The sequence below is a fragment of the Grammomys surdaster genome, unplaced genomic scaffold (genome assembly GCF_004785775.1).
Source record: "Grammomys surdaster isolate TR1022 unplaced genomic scaffold, NIH_TR_1.0 204, whole genome shotgun sequence".
Lineage (NCBI taxonomy): Eukaryota > Metazoa > Chordata > Mammalia > Rodentia > Muridae > Grammomys > Grammomys surdaster.
Genome location: NW_021604649.1, coordinates 77,499 through 96,423, shown reverse-complemented (window position 1 = coordinate 96,423; position 18,925 = coordinate 77,499). Strand labels below are relative to the sequence as shown.

Genomic DNA, 18,925 nt, shown 5'->3' with positions numbered 1-18,925 from the left:
GATCACTGGTTAGTAAAAGTAAAAGAGAACCAACCAAACAAAAACCCCCAAAACAAAATCCAGAGCCAATGCTTCTTGCATGATAATGTCACCTGTTCCTAGACTTCACATTATGAAGTGTCTCCCACAAGTCAGGCAGGCACTACACTCAGATCTTGACCTCATGCCTCATGTTCTCACCCAACCCGCAACAAAGTGGGGCAAGAGTAAGTCCATAACCGTTTATCATCTCTTTCAACACAACTGTTGCCCAGGGCAACTTAAAGCAACTGGCCTAGCTCTGTTGCCTCCCATCAGGCATCTAGCTCAGACATGCTCCCATCACCTTGGATTTCTCAGAGGAAACCTGCTCAGCATTTTCCACGGTAAACCAGAAAGTTCGAAGGTGGAGTTCTCAACTTCAAGTATACATTACAGGCACCTGTGAACTTACAAAAAACCAATCCTCAGGGCCTGGTAACATCTTAGACCTATTACGGCAGAATCCCTAGGAATGATATTCAGGTAAGCAGAATGAAGCTGCTCAGCTGATTTCAATGTATAGCCAGCATTGGGAACGACTGTCAAGGACTCTTCTTGAAGCTCAAGTAGCCACGCCCACATCATGATTTTCACATTCTAGTGTTTCAACAAATCTTTTGGAGCACTTGCTGGGACCTTATCCCCAGATAGTGTGTGAGAGAGGCTGGAAATAAGAGTTTACATTCTTTTTTATGGGTTTTATCATTATCATCATTATCAATAATTATTTTATTTGTTTACATCTCAAATATTGTCACCCTCTACTCCCAGTTCCTCTTTGCAGAGTTCAGTTTACATTCTTAGTAACCATCCCCCGTCCTTTCACCACAAGCCAGGAGTACACCACATTTCTGTAAAATGCTTCACTAAGAGGCATACAAGTTGGATGGGAATAGGAGACCTCTGTCCCTTTAAGGCCTGATTGAGGGATTGCCTTTAAATCTGTGGCAGCGCAGGGTAAAGCTGCTTCCTTTTAACCTATTACACTGGGTGCAGTCCAGGATCCTGGAATGGGCCTCTCCTCTTCGGTTACTTTAGCCTGTCTGAGAAATAGTGTGTGCTTCCCACCAGTGGGGAGTGGGAAGGGCATGCTGCCTTGTCCCACTTGCTGTTTCTGTTTGTTTTCATGCCAAGAAGCCTAGTCCGAAGACTTGCTTTGGCCCAGAGGATTCTCCCACAGGAAGCAAGATAGGGTCTGCCAGCTGGCTTTTCTTTTTATTTCTTGCCCCGTCTTTGGTATTTGTTAAACCAGGATGTGGAAGAGGTCAGACTGATGTTCTTTGGACTTGGTTAGGAATCTGTTGACAAGCACCAACCAAGCTTTTCAAGATGGCCTTTCTCACAATTCTTAGAATTCTTTTGTGGGTAATGGTGCTTTGTATGGAACATAGGGTCCAAACGGCAAAGGCAGGGTGGCCCTCCGCCGCCCTTCTTGCAGACAACCCTACATTGCCCTCGATTTTGGATCTGGCCAAAGAAGCCCCTGGAAAGGATATGAAGCAATGGCCCCAAGGATATCCCCTGAGGTACATGCTGAAGTTATACCAGCGTTCGGCTGACCCGCATGGCCATCCGAGGGAGAACCGCACGATTGGGGCTAAAATGGTGAGGCTGGTAAAGCCATCGGCCAATGCAGTCCGGCCTCTCAGAGGTGAGTGTTTCTGCCCCATACAACCCTATAGGGGAGAGAAGAGGGGAGGTGTGTACAGGGAAAGGAGTTTGGGTGTGTTGTTTTTGATTAGTGAGCAGATTGTTTGGTCAAGCTTGGTTTTCAAAGGGTTGTAAGATTTTTAAAGCTAGTTCCAAGCCGATTTCTTGTTCAAGTCACAACATAAGAAAAAAGAAAACCTAAGTTGCAAGCAGTTTGGAGGCAGGTTTCTTAATAAATACAAATATTCATATAATCAAGGTTCTTAGTGAAGTGATATCCAGAGGCATGGTAGTAGACGGAATGGGCCAAACTTGAAAGAACAGGAGAGATTGAGCTGAAGGGCAAATGGCCAAAGAAGGAAAAAGATTCAGAAGCAGTTCTTGAAGTTGCCTTAGGTCCTACTGAGCAATCTTTCCCAGGTCATAGGGCAGCTAAGTACTGTCTAAGTCCCTGCATTTTACCAATTGTTATACCTCTTAAACTAATTAAGAAATGCCCAGCTGCATTTTTTTGTGGAGGCCTATTTATGTGGTTGGTTGCTCTTTGAAGGCAAAGACTGCATGATACTGAGCTAGGAAAACTCACAAGGCTTCAGACAGGACAGAAACAAGATATCATACAAAGGTTCATACATGACCCTCTGACCTCCCCCCATTACTGTATTTCATCCTGATGACAGGCACTACCATTTGCTATCATGGGTCAATCAGCTTAATTTTAAAAATAAGAAAAAAAAGGCACAGGGAAATTAAAAGTAACTTGCAAATATTCTGCAGACACTGGCTGGCTGAGATGGTATTTAAACTCTAGACTGTCTCATTCTGAATGCACTATGCCACCACCCTTGTACCAACCATGACGTTTTTTGTATTTGGTTCACGGCACATCTTTGGGATTTTGGTTCCACGATCCCACGTGTATTTAGTTATCCACGTCAGGCTCTCTTCTGTTTGAGTATCTGAATTAGATACTTTCCCCAGACTCCTGTAGTACAGGGCTCTCTAGCAAATGCAGATAGCCATCGGCTTCAATGAGTTCTTAGCAACTTGATTCGATCAGTGTGGGGCTTTCAGGGCTCCATAAGATGCTAACAGGATTCACTTTCCTTCCTTCGAGTAAAATAACCACTATTTTCCTAACTACCCCTTACTATTAACTTTATGTGCATCAGACATTGAAAAAAAATGAGTCTGCAAATACCAGTTTTAATACCACTATGAGAAGAGGTTGGTAGTGTAATCATTCATAGTCAAAGAATCTGAAACTTTAATGCCGCACAGTGGTAATTGGCAGACGTAGATATCAAACAGATTCTGAAAAGCCAATGTCTGCAGTCTTAATTACCACACCAGGATAAATCCTCAGTAATAGATTTTAATTGAGCACAAGTTGCTGCCTTTGGGTTTGGTATATAGAGGCAAATAACTGCTTCTCTAGCCTCTCGGGTTCCTAGTATTGAATAATGAATAAACAATCACAGAATGATGTTAAAGTATGATGAGTGCTTTGAAGAATAACTCACTGCCCAGAATGAGGGAGACAGGGATTTTAGGAGGCCTCAAAGAGGAGGCAATATTCGAGACGGTACTTGAGAAAGCAGTAAGCAGAGTGTGCAAATAGGCAATGAGGCACACTATTTAGGAGAGAGAACATGGCTTGGTGGTGGAGATTCACTCAGCAAATTGTGTTCAACTATTGAATGCTGTGGATAAAGATGTGACTAAGACAAAGGCAACACCTGCTCTCATAGAACACGTGTTCTTATGGGGAAGATAAATAAGCAAAGCCCTAAATAATTGCAAATTGTGGCAAGTGAAATGCCTCATAATAGTGGATGCTAAAATTGTCTCCTTCTGGAGAGGTATCAGGAAAAAAAAATCCAGCTTTGAAGAAGTGGTATAGCTGAGGAAACTAGAGAGAATCTGACTGAGCCAGAAGAAATAGGCAAAGGCCTAGAGGGTGGGAAACAAGCATATCCCACTTGAAAAAGGGCAAGATTAGTGGGGCTGGAGCCTTGGGGGTAATGGCCAGAATTGAGAGGCAGGGACTCACATGCCTTGAGAAAGGACCTGGGTTCATTCCTAATTGTGGCAGAATACTGCAAAAATCAAACACTGCTGATGTGAGGTTTAAAACGAGGATGCCTAGGACTTCAAGTATCCCCGGACTGACCATGGGACAAGTGGCACCTAGGGTCTGTAAAGGATCCAGAAGTAGATGTCAAGTTTAGTCTCACTGGATATATGAGTCATCTCTTCCGTTGAAAAGTTCTCCACAGACCCTTCCTGGCTCAGGTTCTCAGCAACCCCACCCTGCCTCAGGAAACATGTGATGTCAGGGTCTGAAAAGAAAGGGCAGTTCCTTGGCAGACAGCCTGCTAGAGGTTTGGGTGGGGTTCCTTTGCAGGGTGGGGCAGGTGTATGGGTGAGCCTCTTGGAAAACTGTACCCAGTAATGTGGGATTACTTGAGGGAACCACTATAAGGAGTAGCTTGGGTCTCCATCCCGAGAATGGAGGCCAGTGCTACAAACTCGAGGGCGTGTTAGGCAGGAGTCAGAATGGGAACTTCTAAAAATATTTTTCAACACCAAGACATTTAAAGAGCTTCTTTGTTGAAAATGACTGTCCCCTTGAGGAATTTCAGACTTACACATTCAGTGGAAAAGGAAGGTTAGGTGAATAATTCATGGACACACTAAGATACTCCAAAACATGAGAAGGCTTTTCCTGTGCTGTATGATTTTTCTAGTCCACTCTTAACCTGTTCCAGAAAGAGGAGACGTTCAAAGCTCTGTATACAGAGTCTTAGATAAGTATTTATCTGTTTACTTATTTAGTTTGGGGAATAGATTTTTTTCCATAGAAAATATTCTGATCATGGTTTGGCCACAGAGTGTCAGCACTATAATTTGGATTAAAGCTTTTAAACCTAGGTTGCATGCAGTTTGGGGGCAGGTTTCTTAATAAATACAAATATTCATGCAATCAAGGTTCTTAGTGAAGTGATATCCAGAGGCATGGTAGTAAACAGAATGGGCCAAACTTGAAAGAACAGGAGAGACTGAGCTGAAGGGTAAACAGCCAAAGAAGGAAAAAGATTCAGAAGCAGTTCTTGAAGTTGGTGGAAGGCAGAGAGGTAAAGATGGTAAAATTGTTTAGTGGTCGGTCCCCCTGGCTTTGAAGTAATGGTAACCATAGCACCCAGTGTTAGATTCCCACTCACCTCCAGCCTAAAGCTCCATCTGGATAATGATGTGCCATGAGAAACCTTTCTTAATATTTGTTCTCATAGTTTAATTGGTCACTTTTAAAAGACAACTGATAATATAATTGGTCTCTCATATATACAATATACAAACAAAATAATTTTATGTTTGAGTTTTCACTGCTGGTAGTCCAAAGGTAAGATAGATTTATGTTTAATACCAACAGACATAGGTTCAAACCTTAAATTTACCAGATGCTGGCTACATGCCTTCTTTTAGAGTACAGGGGGTAGTATCCAGGACTTTGGTCATGCTAAAGCTTCAGCCCCATCTTTCCTCAAATGTTCTTTGATGGTTTCTGTAAGCCTCAATGCCAGTATCTACAAAATAGTGATAATAACTATCTCATAAGACTACTGATTATTAAAGAATCTATGTATTACTAGAGCATACACTAGTAAGAGCTCAGTAAATGATAAAATGTATTATATCCTGAGCTAATTTCAAGGCTAATTCAAACTGTTTATATTCAGAAGTTTTCTAAGGGATGTTCAGGTAAGACACTAATGGTTGGCCCTGTTCTTTCACATTTGCGCAGGTCCCTCGCATGTACAGATTCTGGACTTTCCTCTAGCATCAAACCAGGTAGCATATGAACTAATCAGAGCCACTGTGGTTTACCGCCATCAGCTTCATCTAGTTCATTCCCATCTCTCCTGCCATGTGGAAACCTGGGTCCCTAAATGCCGGACCAAGCACTCTCCTTCTTCTAAATCGGGTTCCTCAAAGCCTCCTCCCATGTCTAAAGCCTGGACAGAGATGGATATTACACACTGTATTCAGCAGAAGCTCTGGAATCGCAAGGGACGGAGAGTTCTTCGCCTCCGCTTCATCTGTCAGCAGCAAAAAGGTAGTGAGACTCTTGAGCTCCGGTGGCATGGCATGACATCCTTGGATGTTGCCTTCTTGCTACTCTATTTCAATGACACTGATGAGAGTGTTCAGGCTAAACTTCTTTCAAGAGGCCAAGAGGAGTTAACTGATAGGGAATCTTCTTTTCTCACTCGGAGTGTCCGGCAAGCATGCAGCATTGCATCCGATGTCTCTTGTCATTCTCGGGAACGTGATGGCTCTGTAAATAACCAGTGTTCCCTCCATCCTTACAAGGTCAGCTTCCACCAACTAGGCTGGGATCACTGGATCATTGCTCCCCGTCTGTACACCCCAAATTACTGTAAAGGAATCTGTACTCGGGTATTACCCTATGGTCTCAATTCCCCCAACCATGCCATCGTTCAGAGCCTTGTCAATGAACTAGTGAATCACAGTGTACCTCAGCCTTCCTGTGTCCCTTATAATTTTCTTCCTATGAGTATCCTTCTGATTGAGGCAAATGGGAGTATCTTGTACAAGGAGTATGAGGGTATGATTGCCCAGTCCTGCACATGTAGATAATAGTGAACTTGTAGCTATCTCAGATTTCCCAAGAAACTACAGAAGTGTTTAAAGAAAACATCAGTGATAAAGCTGGCAGCGATCTACCCAACCTACAGATTCTGTTCCTTACCTTTAAAAGTCTATTGTGCTTATGCTTAAAATATAAGAACCCTTTGAACTCTATAAACAAAGTGCTAGGATCCATCTTAATATTTTTAAAAAGTAATTTAAAATATCATGAAATGGTTATCTTAAGCATTGTTTAAATCTCCCCCCCCCATTTTTGAGATCCTCAGCTTATAAAAATATTTCTGGTACTGATATCCTAGCACGGATCAGTATGACTTAACTAGCCCTCAGTACTTAGACAAGATGTTTTCTGGACATGTGTTATGTCAATTTTGTTGTGACTTTGGAAAAAAAAAACAAAACACTGGTCCATGGTAGCAGAATATGTCTTGGAGGTGACTTCATTCTAGGCTCACTTGTTTCATGTGTCCAGTTGGGCTTTTCTGGGCTTAGGTCCCTGGGATACAACCTTGCTGTTGGGGAGGAAGTATAGAGCTCTTTCTTGAACTAAATGATGTTTGTAGGATGACTTCTTGAGGTTTTTTTTCCTGGATTTTTTTTTGGGGGGGGGCAGGCTGAGAATAAGCAAGTGTTCTACCACTGTGCTGTATCCACAGCCCGGTATACCTTCTTTATAATTCTATACTATGTTTAAGTTTTGGGCCAATATTGCAAATAAAATGATGCTTTTTTGTTAAAGATCTTGAATGCTTTGGAGATTGGGAGAGAGAAGAAAGAATTTATATCTTTTGTTCTCTATAGCTATGATCCAGAGCTCTACTTTAATCCCTGAGGGATGTAGCCAGAGACCCTCTGAATTCTGTCTCAGACGGCACTACTAATAAGCAGCTGTCACTAATGTACCAGTTAAAGAAGCTCAGCATGTCTTGGTACCTGCCTAGCTATTGACTAGTCTTATCACCATTTTCCATGGGATAGAACCTGATTTAGGGCAGGGACATGTGCTTGCCACTGTTAATTCCTACCTGTTCTTTACATTTACCATAAATTAACTCAGTTATTCCTTCCTCAACAGTTGATGCTCACTGGACTGAATATCTGGGGGTCTCTTCCTTAGCATCATTTTGCTCACATATCTACTTAGAAATCAGTTCAGACTTTACTGTTCTTCTCTTCAGTATTCTCATGACAACCCAGTTTCAAGTCACTGTCTCTCCTCCCTTCTCATAGCACAGCATGGTTTCCCTTAGAGTTACTGTCTTTACTGAGAAAAGATGGAGCTCCCTTTGAAGGTTTTACTTGTCTCATGATTGTGTTCTGAATAACCAGAGCTGATAACCTAGGAAGCACTTTGATGAATACAAAAAGTTGACTTCTTTTGTGTGTGTGTGTGAGACATGGAATATCCCACTATTTATATATTTGTATGTTTATTTATTTTCTTAAAGAATAAACATAACATGTGTGTTTTGCATATATAGTGATTTCAAAACTGTACAAATTATAAATGATGATGAAAACTATATCAGGCAGTTTGGGGAATCATGGCATGTTGTAAGCTAACTGGAAGAACAAATTGGGGTTCCTATTTAGCATTTTCTTCAGCATTTATTGAATAGGCATAAATACATAAGAAACCTGAAGGTGGACCTTGGCTACAGGAACAAGTCCAGAGTTCAAACTCCTGGTTCTATGAGGTTTTCAGAGAAACCATTATCTTTTCCCCTTACGACTCCTGAATACCCATGAAACTCAATGGAGAATTTATGGTTAGTTGTCCCTATTTAATAAGCTCTGAGTTGTCAAAATAGCTGGCAGGATGATATTAGGCGTCAATGGTATGAATTTCATTTTTTAAAAGGTTTGGTTCAGTTTAGCACCTTTTCTTCAAGTCTATAGTAAAAGACTTAAACCTTAAAGTCTTAAAGCTTCCTCTGAGAGAAAGAAAGGATCATGAGAAAGGTGTATGGATACAGGATCTGCTTGCCCAGGTAAATGGCAAGGAAACATTACTTGGTTTGGGGAAGAAAAGGATAGAGAAAAACCACTTTCCTCCCCAGAATCACAAAGTAGGTCATATCATCTAAAGTATGGTTGGAAGACTCATATCATCATCTAAAGTATGGTTGAAAGACATGGACATTTCAACTTGCTTCTGACTCTGGGGCTTTGATGTATTTATCTCCTTTTTTTCATTATTTTAAAGAAAATTTTTGTCAGGAGGCAGAGTCAGGCAGGTCTCTGAGTTTGAGACAAGCCTAGTTTGCTGAGCTAGTTCCAGGACAGCCAAGGCAAGGACAAAGAAATCCTGTCTCAAACAAAACAAAAAACCAAACCAATCAAACATAACACAATAAAATAAAAGAAAAACTATCACATTGAAGTTGGACAAGACAAACCAATGGAAGGGAAAAGCTCAAGAGGGCACAAGAATCAGAGACCTACTCATTTGTACACTCAGATGTTCCATAAAAACATTAAACTGGAAGCCTGTGTGTGTGTGTGTGTGTGTGTGTGTGTGTGTGTGTGTGTGTGTGTGTGTGTGTATGCTGAGGACCTGGTGTAGACCCATGGAGGCTCTATATTTGCTGTTTCAGTCTCTGAGTTCATATGGGCATCATATAAGGGCTTTGTTTTCTTGGTATCCTCCATCCACTTGGATCTTTAATACTTTTTCTGCCTCCTATGTTGTTCTCTAAGCCCTGAAGGGAGAGATTTAATGGAAACATCCCACTTAGGGCTGGGTATTCTGAGTTCTCTTTTACTCTTTCTCTAATGCCTGGCTGTGGGTCTGTATATTTGTTTTCTGCTCTAATGATAGCAGAACAAGACCTAGATCTATGAGTAAAGCAGAATATTCTTAGGGGTGGGTGGATTGTTATTTTTTTAGATCAACAGTATTTGGTTTTACCCTAGGTCACTGGGCTGTCTAGTCTCAGGTTTATGGTAACCCAAGCAGGGTTGGTATGGATTCTATCTCATGGAGTGTGCCTTAAGTCAAATCAGATATTGGTTGGTTACTCCCACAAGCTTTATGCCATTATTGCTCTAGAATATCTTGCAGGCAGAACACAATTATAAATCATAGATACAGGAATAAATAGCTAAAATTATGGAGCATTTGAGTGGTAGCAGGGAAACCTAATAAAGCAGAAGCTTCCTGAAATATATAAGTATATAAAGTCAATAATCTACATGAAATTACCAAATAATGGGGGAGAGAGATCAAAGGGTTCATGACTGACTCGACATTTACTTTTTGACAGCCTGCAGAGTATCATCCTGTTCCAAAGACACTAGAAAGTCGGGGTAAAGGCTTTATGTAGGCAACAGCTTGACCTTTCCATGTTCAATGGTCTGTGTTGGTGTTGTCTTCAGCATTAGAAACTTGATATCAGTTCATAGAGAAGAAACTATTGTTTTGGCTACAGCATAGATAGTTTGGAGGTTCCCATAGGGCCCCCTTTGGCCAACAATCAATTGGATGTAACCCAATCTCTGTACTGCAGGTTTCATTTGGTGACAAGAGATGTCCACTTGGGACTCTGTCTCCCCTATTACTTGATAATTTCATTTAGGTTGCCTTCATATATTTACATATTTAGGAAGCTTCTTTCTTAGGTTTCCATACAACAACCCAAATGTTCTTTAATTTTAGCTATTTATTCCTATATTCTATCCCTCAATCCTCTCTTCATTGCCCTTTCTCATTTAATCTCTCATTATAGCACCCATCCATCCATCCATCCATCCATCCATCCATCCATCCATTCATTGTTATCTATTCTGTTTCTCTTTCTTTGCAAGACCTGTTGTTCTATATTTTCTATTGACTTCTGTTCCCTCTAGTCTCTTACTCTATGGTTCTACAGATTGTAGCTTGATTATCATTAACAGCTAATATCCACATTTAAGTAATTGCAGGCCATATTTCTGAGTGTAGGTTACCTCACTCAGGATGATCTTTTCTAATTCTATCCATTTCCCTGCAAATTTCATGATTTAATTTTTTAATGGCTGAGTAATCCTATATTGTGTAAATGTCCCACATTTTCCTTATCCATTCTTCTGTTGAAGGACATCTAGGTTATTTCCCATTGCTCGCTATTATGACTAAAGCAGCAATGAATACGATTTTACAGTGTCTCTGGGGTAGGATGAAGCAATTTTGGGGTATGTGCCCAAGAGTGATACAACAGATTTTGAGGTAGATGGATCCCCATCTTCCTGAGGAACTGCCACACTGATTTCCAAGTTTGTACTGTACACGTTTGCACTCCCAGTAGGAACTGGTGAGTGTTCCCTTTGTCCCACATCCTCAGCAGCATGAGCTGTCACTTGTTTTATAGATCTTAGACATTCTGATGAAATCTCAAAGTGGTCTTGACTTGTATTTCCCTGATGCCGAAGTGTGTTGAGCATTTCTTGAAGTGTTTCTCAGCATTTTCAGTTTCTTCTTTGTAAAACTGCTTAGGCCCATACCCCATTTTTAAATTGGATTATTTGTTTTCTTGATATCTACTTTTTATGTTCTTTATATATTTTGGATACTAGCCCTCTATAGTATGTGTAGTTGATAAAAATCTTTCTCCATTCTGGAGATCGCTGCTTTAGCTGAATGAGTGTGTGCTTTTCCATGTAGAAGCTTTTCTGTTTCATGAGGTTCCATATATTAATTGTTGATCATAGTGCCGGTGCTAATGGTGTTCTGTTTAGAAAGTTGTCTCCTGTACCAATGTGTTCAAGGCTATTACCCATTTTTTCTATGAGATTTATTATATCTATTCTTTTTTAAAAAATATTTTAAAGGTTTATTTATGTATATGGGTGTTCTATCTGCATGTACACCTGCATGCCAGAAGAGTGCCATCAGATTCCAATGTACATGGTTGTGAGCTACCATGTGGTTGCTGGAAATTGAACTCAGGACCTCTGGTATAGCAGCCAGTGCTCTTAACCACTGAGCCATCTCTCCAGCTCTGAGTATATCTGTCTTTTTGTTAAGTTCTTTGTTCCACTTGGATTTGAGTTTTATGCAGGGTGATAAGTATGGATCTATTTCAATTCTTCTACATGAAGCCATCTAGTTTGACCAGCACCATTTGTTGAAGATGCTGTCTTTTTTCTCCGTTGTGTAGTTTTGGCTTCTTTGTCAAAAATCAAGTATATGTGTATGGATTTATGTCTGGGTCATCAATTTGATTCTATTCATCAACATGATGGTTTTTTATATCAATACCATGTTGTTTTTATTGCTATAGCTCTGTAGTACAACTTGAAATTGGGAGTGGTAATACCTGCAGCATTTCTTTTATTATTCAGGATTGTTTTAGCTATCCTGGTGTGCATCACCATTGCCTGGTCCTCTGATATTTATGTAGACACTTAGTGCTATGAACTTGCATCTTAGAACTGCCCTTACTGTATCCCACAAGTTTGGAGATATTGTGTATTTATTCTTATTCAATTCTAGAAAGTCTTTAATTTTTCTCTAAATTCGTGTCTTGACACATTTTTCAGTCAGAGAGAATTGTTCAGTTACCATGAATTTGTAAGTTTCTGTTGTTGGTGGTATCCAGCTTTAATCCTTGGTAGTCAGTTAGGATGCAGAGAGTTATTTTAATTTGCTTGTAGAGACTTGCTTTGTGTCCAAGTATATGGTCAGTCCTAGAGAAAGTTTGATGAAGTTCTGAGAGAAAGGTGTATTTTGTGTTTGGGTGCAATGTTTGTAAATATCTTTTAGGTCCATTTGGTTTATAATATCAGCTAGCTCTGGCATTTCTCCATTTAGATGTTATCTGTATGACCGCTCTTGGAAAGAGTGGGGTATTGAAGTCTCCCACTCTCAATGTGAGGCTTAATATGTGATTTAAACTGCAGTAGTGTCTCTTGTACAAAGTTGTGTGTTCCTGTGTTTGGGGGCATAGATTTTAAGAATTGCAATATCCTCTTGGTAGATTTTTTTTCCTTGAGCATGTAGTGTACTTCCTTATCTTTTCTGATTAGTTTTGTTTGAAGTCTATTTTGTCAGATATTAAAATGGCTATACAAACCTACTTCTTCTGTCCATTTGCTTGGAATATCCTATTCTTTTACCCTGAGGTGATATCTATTCTTGATGTTAAGGCATGTTTCTTGGATACAGCAGAAGGATGGATCCTGTTTTCTTATCCATTCTGTTAGTCTTTGTCTTTTTACTGGAGAATTGAGATCACTCATGTTGAGAGATAACAAGAGCTGTTAATTCCAGTTATTTTAGTGTTGTTGGTGGTCATGTTGTTGTTGATGGTGGTGGTTGTGTGTATGTGTTTTTTGTGTGTGATTTGTAAATAGTATTGCTTAATTTCATTTTATTATGGAATGCCTTATTTTATCATTTTATTTTGATTGAAAATTTTGCTTGGTAGAGTAGTCTTGGCTGGTCATTTAGAGTCTGAAGCACATCTGTCTAGGCCCTTCTGATAACTTCAAACTTCTCTATGCTCATGTGTGCCCACATGTTTGAATACTCATACATGTAGACCATGTATATAACACATTACCAACGATTCCATTCATATGCTACCAGGAGAAGGCAAAATTCTAGAGAGAAAAGAATCATTGCAAAAGATGGGAGCAAAATGGGGGACATTAATACCTATTATATAAGGGGAGTTTTAGGGGAATGAAACTTCTGTATGATGCTATAATAGCAGGTATATGCAATATATCTGTCACACTCCATAGAAGGAAGACTAGATGAGCCCTAATGTAAACTACTGTGGTGGTTTAAATATGCTTTGCCCAGGTAGTGGCACTATTAGAAGGTGTGGCCTTGTTGGAATAGGTGTCGCCCTGTTGGAGGAAGTGTGACACTGTGGGCATGGGCTTTAAGAGACCCTCCTCCTAGTGATGTGGGAGCTAGTCTTCTCTTAGTGGCCTTCAGATAAAGATGTAAAACTCTGAGCTCCTCCTGCACCATGCCTGCCTGGATGCTGCCAGGCTCCCACCTTAATGATAATGGACTGAACCTATAAGCCAGCCCCAATTAAATGTTGCCTTGGTCATGGTGTCTCTTCACAGCAATGGAAAGCATAACTAAGACAACTACCAACCTTAATAAGGTATCCATAGATCATCTACTATAACAAATGTACTATTCAAAAGCCATATGTTAATAGAGGAAAACGGAGAGATTGAATGAAGCTAAGAGCTATAAATGAGAATTCTCTTTAAAAAATATTCCTTTAAAATATTTATAGTTCTCTTTTTTCATTAAAGTTTTGGAAACAACAGACACGTAAAACAATCTTAAATTCATATATATATACATATATATATATATACATATATATACATACATATATATATATATATACATATATATATATATATATCACATACCACACAATGTGTACACATACATATACATGATACATAGAGGAACTACTAAGCCTAAATTCCAGGCAGGTTATCTTGTGTGACCCCTGGGCAAGCTTACCACTGAAGTCTTTGTGTTGACTAGTACCTGGATCAGCAATTATATCTGGGTGTGGCTCCCACTAGGGTAGACCGTTTCATTATGTGTACTTGGAGAGTGCTTGGGTCTGTGGAGCCTAGGGACTATTTATGAAGACTGAATCCACAAGGGTTAGCTTGGCACTAGAGTGATTCTTGGACCTGAAGTTTCAGGGGCTAACTAGGCACTAGAAGGGGACTAAAACCCAAAATTTGGGGAAAGCCTTAAGTCTTGGACCTATGAAGTCTGGATTAGAGCCTATACCTTTATGGATGGTTCTATAATCTCAGTCTGTGGAACCTGGTCTAGACCAAGGACCAATGGAATAGACCTGAACCCTGTATAATGCTGGTGTTTATAGCCAGCCTTGTGCCTAGACAAGTATCGAGCCTAAACATCTTTGGGTAATTATACAAAACCTGGGATCACAGATGCTAGGCTAAGATTCATAGCTGTGCATCCTGGACTAGAGTCTGAAGTTGTAGGAATGGATGAGCTGGAGCTTGGGTCAATAGGGACTAAGCTGAAGTTTGAAGGTTTTGTGTACAGAGATGTTCTAAGTAGTTAAATGCGTGAGGACTGGTCTGTGCCACGTGTCCTCAGAGGCTAGCCTAGAGGGTAGCCACCTTACTACTGGTCACCCTGTATTCCAGGATGCTGTCTTGGTTCCTGAGGTTAGATGTGTTGACATATTAGAGCAGGCTTATAGCCTAGAGCTATATGGGCCAATTTGTGTCTGGGCTGATTCGTGTCCTAGAACATATCTGAAGCTGTTGAGACTTGCATGGAGCTATTATGGATCTGGTAGCCTGGAAACATTGGGACTTGTCTAGCATTGAAAGTCACCTAGAGTTTGACTTCCTGAGACCAGCACAACAGTTAAATAGATTAATTCAGATGTGCAAAGCTAGACTCTGGTTTTGTGGAGTCTAGCTTGGTGCAGTAGCAGACCTAGAGGCTATTTAGAGTCTGGGGCCATGGACTACCGCCTGGTAGTAGGCTTTAGTGGAATTGCCCCAGCATCAGACTTTGAAGGAAAGATGTATTGCTCACGTCCCTCTTTCACATAGTGTGCATCTCTCTTAAACTCAGCATTGTGCTATTGAGGGACTGATGGCACAGGTAATGCAGACCTGCCCTTTCTACTTGTTTTTATGTGTCTTTTTGTATTCTGCGCTGCACTCTGGTGCTTTGGTCCCTCACCTGGTTTCCTTAATTCTCACAGAGCCATTTTGTACATGGGTAGTGTTTGATGCTGGTATCTAAGAAGATACTCACTGGAGAGTGCTATATCACCATGTGCCCTGTCCCTGTCAACTCTATTTTGTTAAACGACTTCATCTTTCTCTAAGCCTAAAACTGCTCTTTTTATTTTAAACTATAAACACTTTCGCATGAGGCAAACCCTAAGATGGATTAAATAAGAGTGAATCATGTAAATCATGTGAAGTGATGATGTTTTGAAACCAGAATTTGGCAGAGGGGATGCTTCAATGCAGTTTTCTCTGAAACGGTTCCTTGGATTATTAAAGACCTTGGATTAATTCAAAAGTTCTTAAAAGGTAGATTTGGGGAAAGAAATTCCCCTCGATGCTCTGCTTTTATTAAGGTGAGGGCTTTGGAGATCTTTGACCCCACTGGTCCTTAGTTACTCTGTAATCAGTCCCTCTCACTGTGACTCATTCCAGAAACCCATACCTCCATACCAGTGTTCTCATTCAGTAGGTCAAAGTGCATTTTCACAGATAATAGAGCACTTCTCATCAGCTCATAGAATACTGAAGCAATATTACATACCAGGAACTTGTACACTTGTACATGTGTTTCAAACATACCAATAGACACAGCTATCACATGTGCAATTTTATCTGCAAGTAGTTCACTTAGTGTTACTCTTCGAGGAGAAGATAGCATTGCCTAAGCAAATACTATATATTATTTGTTCATCTTTTGGGGCTCGAGTACATGTATGCTTAGCAAGAAGAAAAACCCTGAGACTAGTGTTTTTCTTTGTCTCAGAAAGACCAATTGAAAAAATCTTGAAGGAAGAAGAAAGGAGATTAGAAGTAGAGAGGCCATGGGAAGAAAGTTCCACAAACTGGAGATGAACAAATATGTGAACTGTTCCTATTATGTTAGGAGGAACAACCTCAAGAGAAGATGTGAGGGGATGGGCTTCAGAGAATGAGAGGTTCAGAAACCTCACTGATTTTCACTGAGATCAAAGAAGCTCACGTGCTATTAGGATTCTTTTCTAGCACTGCCTCCATTCCATTTCTTACTGGAGTCAAGCCATGATTTCCTGTTGCTGCAGGTGCCTGGGCTGGTAAGTGTGAAGAGACTTACGATGTGAATGGTTGGGATGGGGAAGGCAGGTGATATGGACAATGGGTATTCAACTGAATCTGCTTCGTCCTCCTCTTTTTAGCTATTATCCTACTTAATTCATTAACACTATGCTAGAGACTGTGGCAAAATCATTAGACTATCAGAGACTGCGTCAATCAAACTCCATATAGTTTTGATTTTCCAGAACCTTTGAATTCCTACATTTGGACCCTAGAGTGTATAACCAAATATTATGAGTATGCCTCAGCTTTTGTTCTAGAATCCCCATGATTCAGATACCCTCTGCCTAATCTTTATAGAAGCAAACACTATGTCATCAATAATACTGAAGGTGAGGGAAATGGGGTCAAAATACAAGATATACTTGAATTAAAATGTCAGTATGAAACTGATTACTTTGTACAGTGACTAGAAGCTAATAAAAAACAAAGTAAAATGTTTTAAAATTTTACATCTTAAAAAAATCCAAAGAGAATGTAGACTTAGAGCTATGAAGGGAACTGAATTTCACACTTGTTCCAGTTTGTTCCTATATCAATAGGATTAGACAATTTTATCATAATTTATTTTGGGCAACAGCACATTTTATTGCATCTTGCTAGCATGTATATGCTTTGTAAATGGTTATGTTTGGGTTGGGGAGGTTGAGGGATAGGAAGAGAGGAAATAAATGACTCCTATTAGTCTTTGTCCACTGTGTCTTGATCCTGTCCTACTCATCTCTCAATACTAGAAGAAACCTGTAGAAATAGGATGATAGTAAATGGGAAATTAATTTACTATGCCTTTGATGATAGTCCAGTATGTGCTTTAGCTGTCAAAAGCTGAAAAATAATGAGAAGGAATGTGATTTCCATGGAAAGTGTACACCTGTACACTTTAGCTCAAAATATAGATCAAGGACTTTAATGAAAAACCAGATACACTAAATCTAATAGAAGAGAAAATGGGAATAAACACATTAGTACAGGAGACAAATTCCTGAACAGAACACCAATGACTCAGGCACTAAGATCAACTATTGGTAAATGAGACCTTATGAAACGTAAAAGCTTCTGTAAGGCAAAGGATAAAAATGTCAGCCTATAGAATAGGAAAAAATTTTCACCAACCCTTATTCCAACCGAGAGCTAATATCCAAAATATATAAAGAAGTCAATAAGTTAGACACCAACAAACTAAATAACCCAATTTAAAAGCAGGGTACAGAGCTAAACAGAATTCTCAGCAGAGAATGGTGGAGAAGGATTTAAAACAAGTTCAACATCCTTAGTCATCAGGGAAATGCAAATCAAAGAGACTTTGAGATTCTATCTTACACCCAACAGAATGTCTAAAATTAAAAACTCAAGTGCCTGCACATGCTGGTGAGGATGTGGAGCAAGGGGACCTCTCCTCCATTGCTGGTGGGAGTACAAACTGGTACAGCTACTTTAGAAAGCAATTTGGCTGTTTCTCAGAACATTAGGAATACCTCTACCTCAAGACCTTGCTATACCACTCCTGGGCATATACCCAAAAGAAGCTCCACCATCCCACAAGGACACTTGTTCAACTATGTTCATAGCAGCTTTATTTATAATAGCCAGAAGCTGGAAAGAACTCAGATATTCTTCAACCAAAGAATGGATAAAGAAAATGCGGTACATTTACACAATGGAATACTACCCAGCTATTTTTTTATTTAATCTTTTATTTATTTACACTCCAGATTTTATTTCCCACCTCTGTCCACCCTCCAACTGTTCCAAATTCCACACTTCCTTCCCACCCCGTCTCCACAAGGATGTCCCCACCCCTCACCCCCTACACCACCATGCCTCCCTACTCCCTGGGGTCTCAAGTCTCTTGAGGGTTAGGTGCATCTTCTCTGACTGAACCCAGACCCAGCAGTCCACTGCTGTATATGTGTTGGGGGCCTCATATCAGCTGGTGTATGCTGCCTGGTTGGTGGTCCACTGTCTGAGAGATCTCGGAATCCAGGTTAGTTGAGACTGCCGGTCTTCCTATGGGGTCACCCTCCTCCTCAGCTTCTTCCAGCTTTTCCCTAATTCAACCACAGGGGTCAGCAGCTTCTGTCCATTTGTTGGGTGTAAATATCTGCATCTGACACTTTCAGCTGCTTGTTGGGTCTTTCAGAGGGCTGTCATGATAGGTCCCTTTTTGTGAGTGCTCCATAGCCTCAGTAATAGTGTCAGGCCTTGGGGCCTCCCCTTGAGCTGGATCCCACTTTGGGACTGTCTCTGTACCTTCTTTTCCTCAGGCTCCTCTCCATTTCCATCCCTGCAGTTCTTTCAGACAGGAACAATTTTGGGTCAGAGTTTTGACTGTGGGATGGCAACCCCCTCCTTCACTTGATGCCCTGTCTTCCTGCTGGAACTCTATAAGTTCCCTCTCCCTACTTTTGAACATTTCATCTAAGGTCCCTCCCTTTGAGTCCTGAGGGTCTCTCACTTCCCAGGTCTCTGGTACATCTTGGAGAGTCCCCCCTAACCTCCTACCTCCCAAGGTTGTCTATTTACATTCTTTCTGCTGGCCCTCAGGGCTTCAGTCCTTTTCCCTCACCCAATACCAGATCATGTTCCCCTCTCCCCCCTTCACTTTCTCTCTCAGATCCCTCCATCTCTAGTGGGACTGAGGTATCCTCCCTTGGGCCCTTCAGCTTATTGACTTTTTTGAGTTCTGTGGACTGTATCTTGGGTAGTGTCTCTTTGTCTCTCTGTCTCTCTCTCT

At 40.6% G+C, this 18,925-nt stretch overlaps 1 protein-coding gene across 1 annotated transcript; it reads left to right on the top strand.

The window, feature by feature from the left end:
• The first annotated feature begins 1,100 nt into the window (after window positions 1–1,100).
• Window positions 1,101–6,350, top strand: Bmp15 (bone morphogenetic protein 15). Its single transcript, XM_028770760.1, has 2 exons — window positions 1,101–1,672; window positions 5,477–6,350. The coding sequence occupies exons 1-2, from the start codon at window positions 1,351–1,353 to the stop codon at window positions 6,331–6,333; spliced, it is 1,179 nt and encodes a 392-aa protein (XP_028626593.1). The 5' UTR covers window positions 1,101–1,350; the 3' UTR covers window positions 6,334–6,350.
• Window positions 6,351–18,925: the final 12,575 nt, after the last annotated feature.